This window comes from Peromyscus californicus, unplaced genomic scaffold (assembly GCF_007827085.1).
Source record: "Peromyscus californicus insignis strain IS unplaced genomic scaffold, ASM782708v3 Scaffold_11__1_contigs__length_118956290, whole genome shotgun sequence".
Lineage (NCBI taxonomy): Eukaryota > Metazoa > Chordata > Mammalia > Rodentia > Cricetidae > Peromyscus > Peromyscus californicus.
In genome coordinates, this window is record NW_026294402.1 from 42,217,372 (window position 1) to 42,223,371 (window position 6,000).

General features: G+C 49.1%; 1 protein-coding gene across 1 annotated transcript in view; it reads left to right on the top strand.

Annotated features, from left to right (window-relative positions):
- The window catches only part of Cadm1 (cell adhesion molecule 1), a 337,201-nt gene extending 331,462 nt beyond the window's left edge, over window positions 1–5,739 (top strand). The window contains exon 12 of the mRNA XM_052759320.1: window positions 760–5,739. Within this exon, the coding sequence (XP_052615280.1) occupies window positions 760–797 (38 nt within the window). The 3' untranslated portion in view covers window positions 798–5,739. The remainder of the gene's footprint in view (window positions 1–759) is intronic.
- Window positions 5,740–6,000: the final 261 nt, after the last annotated feature.

Consider the following 6,000-nt stretch of genomic DNA (forward strand, 5'->3'; position numbering starts at 1 on the left):
TCCCCTGGTGGCCAGTGTAGGAACTGCAGCCCTTGCTTATTTAAAAATAGAATTAATTTCAAGACTTTTCTCTGGCACACACGCACATCCACCCACACGCCCTGCTTTGCTCCCTCCTAATCCTTTAAAATATCGGGCTGGGGAGTCAGAACCATTACTGAGGAGCAAAACAACCCACGCCCTGGGCCGAGACCTCTCCGGCTGTCCTGCATACATGCGCTGGCTCATGCTCATATTTCAGACATGCTTGCCTTAAATCTTCCTTAAGTGCTATCTTCTCAGGTTAATTAATCACCAGGCTTAAACTTGCTGTTACCAGCAGGAAGTCCATCCTGAAGTCAGCAATGTTACGATTGCATCTTCTAATACTGTTTATCCTGCATTAGTGTTTACTTAGGGGGAAAATTGATCCGTAATTGATATTTCAGTCTTCCAGAGCTGGTGTTGGAAGAGCCTAATGCAAGCCTTTAATAGCAAGCAAATATTTAAATCCCTTAATGGTTGCTGAATATTGAAATGTGTGACTTTATTACTCTTTTCAGTTTGTTTTCTCTGTAGTTGTGTATTTCATCCTTTAAACTTGCAACGGATGCTAGCAGGCTCCAGTCTAGCTAATCCACAAAAGCTGTTTGCCCAGACACAGCAGTCCTGATTAAAAAGTATTGCTATGGATGGGGTCTTCTACACTAATCGGTCTCTGTTAGCTAGTGACGAAATTACTATCCGTCTCTCTCTCTCTCTTTCTCTCCCTCTCTCTAGGCCTGTTTTCTCTAACCTCCTCTCCCAGAATAAAGTGATGGGGGCAGCTGTAGTGTCGCAGTTAGGAGCATGAATCTTTTATCGTTTGGACAAGGAAGGGAAAATGCCATTACTGTCAACTGAAATGTCCTACTTGGGTTTTTTGCTCCTACTTCGCTGCCAAAGCCCATTGCTGCAGCTCACAGCTGTTCTTGGTGGCTTGATCCTTAACACAGCCAGAAATGCGGCCGGGAGACACTTAAGACAGTTTATGGAAAATAATAGATTTCCTTGCAGAGACACCAAAACCTCCAGAAGGGCCTGGATTCGAGTTTAGACCCAGCCAAGATCACCGGTTCTCTCCCTTTCTGGCCTCAGTTACAAAGCCTCTTGCTCAAAACGCACAGGCCCTCTTGAATTCTGTTTTCCTGGTTGGTTTCTGTCAGCACCCGCAAGTCTGGCTCTGGAGCCCTTTGTCTCACCGCTCGCCCGCAGCCGCATGAGATCCGAGAAGAAACAGTGCCTCCACACGTGGACAGAAAGGATGCTACGATGTGGAAAAGAACTTCCAGGAAAGCCAGCGGAGGCGAGCTGAGACCCAGCTCAGCAGCCTGGGCGCCCCAGAGACAGCCGCCTGTATCGGAGGCCACCACTGCCCTCCCAGCACAAGGGTGGGTCCCAGCACAAGGGTGGGACCCTCCCTTCCCGGTGTGGCTTCCCCGTGTGGCCAATCAGGAATGCCAAGAAGTGGTGTAGTTAGCTCTGCTCCCTTCGGCCGGCCGGCTATGCAGCCCCATCACCTTGCCCACTCTCAGCCAGCCTTTAGTCAGGAGGCTCTGGGAAGGGCATTCCCTTGGGCAGTCCGGGAGGAAGTGGCTTCTTGCTAACCCATCCTGGGAGAGCTGCAAGAATGGCAGGACGGTAGTCTTGCGGCTTCCAGACTGTTGATGCAAATTCAGGTCAAAAGCCATGAGTCTTTTCCCCAGCGTGCCTGGAAGTGAAGGTAGAGGGGAGTGGCCGGCAGGCACCGGCCATCCCTCTCTCTCCCTTTCCCCTTCATTCCCCAGCCCTGTGCCATCACTCCCCCACTGTTTTATTCTCAGCTCCTCCTAAATGGAAACCATTAATCATACTAAATTGTGCAATGATTCCATGATAGGGAGAATGCTGATGGCAAAAATCATTCTCCTTTGTTGTGCCAGGCAGGCAAAAGGCAGAAGTATTAGTTTGTCTTTTGCAAGAGCCTGGCTCCTTGCAAATGCTGACCATGTGTTTGCCCAGGCAGCTGCCTCTATGTGCACAGCTTATTTTAGCATCGGACTAAGGCACCCCAACTGTTGACAGAAAACAAGGCTCCTAGCCTCCTCTCCTTTATTCCAAGGGCTGCCAAGAATCCTTAAATCGGCGGGTGCCTTCGCCCAAGCTCTTTCCCATTTCAAGGTCCTCAGATCGGGGGAGGACTGGGATGGGTGGAATGTGACAGGGTGATAAACCCAAAGGTGGTCTCAAATGGGGTAAGCTCTCCGTCCACCCTCCCTCCCCCACACACACTTCTGCCAGCTGGATTGCAGGAGAAGCCAGGTGTGGGTACCAAGGAGCTTTTTTTTTTTTTTTTTTTTTTTTTTTTTTTGCTTTTCAGAATTTGATGTCTGCTTCGCTTTCGACAAGCCTCTTTGTAAGCCACCCCTTCTGAATTAGAATCGTTTTCCAAAAGCTCTTAAGCTATGATTAATGCCAGGGCTGTTTTTAACAATCATCCTGCCAGTCTTAAGCTGTAGTCATTTTCAATAATTTGGAGCGCTCAAAGGCAAGCCAGGGGTTTGTTGACAACAAAACCCAGAAGAGCACAGGCAGGCAGCCACAAAAGATGGAGAAGCAGAGGGACCACTTGGGCTTAGCTGGCTTTCTGCTCCTAGAGTTTTGCCACTAAAAGTTTGATTGAATGCTCACAATGCATTAAGGATCCAACTGTGAACATGGCTGGGCAAGAGGGCTGCCAGCCTGGCTTTTGTGTGAACAGACGAGCAGCATGTTTGGAGGGCTTCTGGTTTACTTATGGACACGTGTGGTTCATTCATGCCGTCCCCAAACCAAAGCCTCCTGTGTCCTTCCTTCTGCCAACCTGGAAGACCGAAAGAGGAACGGCATCCCTTTTGCTCTGGAGACTGTTTGCTTCCCAGGAATGCCGAACAGGTCTCTGGTTAGGATTTGGGAGAGCTGACCATCCCCCCCAACTATGTTAGGATTTGGGAGAGCTGACCATCTCTCCAGCTCTCTTTTTAATCTTGGCAATTTCATAAAAAAGTTTCCACCTGTTTTAAAGCCCAGATCAAATGAAGCTGTTGCAAACAATGCCATGATCACAGGTTTCCTTAGATCAGACTTCCATGGCTAAACGTTTTAGTTCCTTGCTTTCTCCAGTAGGAAAATGGGTGATAGGAGTTTAACCCAGTGAGTTAGGTGTGGTTGGGAGATGTGTCAACCCTGCCTCCCAGGTGTGTTGCCGGTGAGAGAACCCCAGGAGAGCTAGGGTGTTCACGAGCTGACTTTCAATACTTCCACCAACCATGAATGACAGCAGGGTCCCTAGCACCTGCCTACGCTTTGCACTTCAAGATGCTTCCTTCTGAGGCAGAGTGAACGGACCCAGTGGATGGTCTCTGGAGCCATGTTTCTGGCTTAGCTAGTGCCACTCCAAAAGGTATCAAAATCTTCCAGGGATACTCCAAGGTCTTGGAGGAGCTTTAATGGGGATCCCTGGCAAGTTTTCAGTGGACACTGTCCTGCTGTAGGTATCCTGCCAGGGGTCCTGAGCCTTTGGGGAAATGGCATTTCCTCAAGAGTGCTTGTTCCCTTATATACCTTGTGCCGGCTACTCCCCCAAACTAGAGACTCCGGCATCATTCTCAAGTCTCTCCTCTCCATCACCCACCTCCAGTGGTTACCAGCTCCTGCCCATTGCCCTCTAGATGCTTCTCAGACTCCTTCTAAATTTGTATATGCATGTCACCAACCTGGCCCGTGCCTCTTCAACTCAAAGAATGTGACAGCCTCCCCCTGGCTTCCCTGATGTCTGCCCACTAACTCCATCACTAGACCTAATGACCTACCCTGGGACCCTCCCCTGCTCAGGCAAAGCTCCTGCTTGATTTTGGATTTACCATCAACTCGATGCTCACAACATGCCTTCACCTCACTCTGGTCCTCAACCCTACTCCATGACCCTCAGCTACATGGTCTGTGCTGTTCTGTGCACTTGGACTACTTCAGCACCCTCCCCACCTCTGTGCCTTGGAAAATAGGGGAGTCCCACCCCCCGGGGGGGACTGATTCAGGATGCTTCCCTTTGTCTTCTCAGTCCCTCATTCTGACCTCAAGTTCTGTCCTTATCTCATATCCGAACTATTTGTTTACTTTTCTGTCTCCCTCAATAAAAGAGTAAATTCCTTGAAATTAGAGACAGAATCAAATCCAGCTCTGTATCTCGAAAACCAAGTGTGGTATCTGGCTCTGTGCTCAATAAATTATTGGATAGTAAAAGACTATTTTTTTTTTCATCTGTGGTTGGATGGGTCTTCTGTCTGCCTCTTTTCTGGAAATAGGCGGATATGGCCTGTTCTCTTCTTCTTTCTAACCAGCAGTTCTCAAATATCTCCAACTCCTCCTGCCTGCTTTGTGGAATTTGGGTTTTGCTCCTTCCTGTCACAGTCAAAGTTGTTGGCTGTTTTTCGTTTTATCTTTCCCATCCTGACCTATTACCTCTCTAGGCTGCTTTATCCGTTGAGGTCCATACTAGCTAACTCTTTCAGGGCTTGTGAATGTATTTGATGCCTGGAAAGGAAATAAACAGGAGCTCCAAAATCCAGAGGAGACAAGAAAACTGCCCCCCCTCAAATGTGTTAAGTGTTCAGTTAAACACCTACAAAACTACGACATTGTCAGCCAATCAGCAGTCCACAACAAAACTGAGTTTTTAAACTCTAGGCCTTAAGTGTAAGCAGTGGGGGCTGCAGGCTTGCACAGGGTGGAAGCAAGCTTCTGTTTTGAGGTTCTAGGCCTTGTAAAGATTCCCAAACTACCACTACCCCCATTTCTTTTCTTTCCTCACCTCTTCCTTCTCCCCATGCCTGGTTTCGTCACCCTTTTCTTCTCTCTCCCACCCCTTTCCTTTCTCTTCCCCTGTCCTTCTCTCTCTCTCCTCTGCTTCTCCCCTTCTCCTGAATCTCCCTCTCCCTAACTATATAAAACAAGTTCTGGAGGAAGCTGCTTGCTCGGGGAAAGGAGCAAAGCTGGCAGGTTGGCAGAAGGTGACCCTTCTCACGGCTCCACCCTCACGCATCGGGAGCTCAGCGTGGCAAGCTGTTCTACTCCAGATAGTCACAGAACGCTGCAGTTACGAAGTGTTCAATTAAACACCATCTTTTGCCGTGGTTCTCCCTTGTGCAGCAAGGGCAATTGCAATCGGTAGGGATATGTGACCTGCACACCCGAGCTTCAAGACTGCAAAAGGCAAGCTGTCCAGGTGATGCCCCCGGCTTCAGAGGGCAGCTGTCTTCCCACCCCATGGCTGTGTTCCAGCTGTGGGGTTCTCTGGTGCATGGGTAGAGGGATAGGCTGGTGTTGCGGAGCTGCAAGCCCGGGGCCTGAGTAGTGTTTCCAGCGGTACCTCTGATTCAGCCTGTGACCTTGGGCAGTCGCTGCCTCCCTGAGCCCCGCTTTCCCTCTGTAAAGAGCTTTAATCCCGAATTGTTTCCAGTCCTGTGTCAAGTGCTTTGCCCTCTTGGGTCCAAGGCACCACCTGTGAGCAAAAGGGATGCTGTTGTCCCAGGGCATTTAGAACCCCGACAAACTGTACTGCCTGCTCTTGAGTTGGAAATTAAAAAGCTGTAATACGTGATGACTAATCCCACTGCTGTTTCGTGGTGTCCTTGCCATCTTGGGGTCGTCCAATTTGGGCCCCTTTTCTTTAAAAATAAATAAAACTCTTTTGTGAAGAATGGTTTCATTTGCCACATAATTTTGACTTGTATAATTACTTTTGTGACTTCTCTCCACAACTTCACTCAGGTGAAAGAGCCCCTGCTCCCCACAGCCCCCACTGCACCCTCCCATCGCTGCTGCTCTGTAAAGTAATTGTGCAATTAGGACGGAGAGGCCCGAGCCCCACATTTCTCTACATTGTAAGTTGGGAGTCTGACTTTGACTCCGGCTTGCTGGAGTGGGTGAGCGGCCCGTTATTAAAAAAACAATTATGCTGTTAAG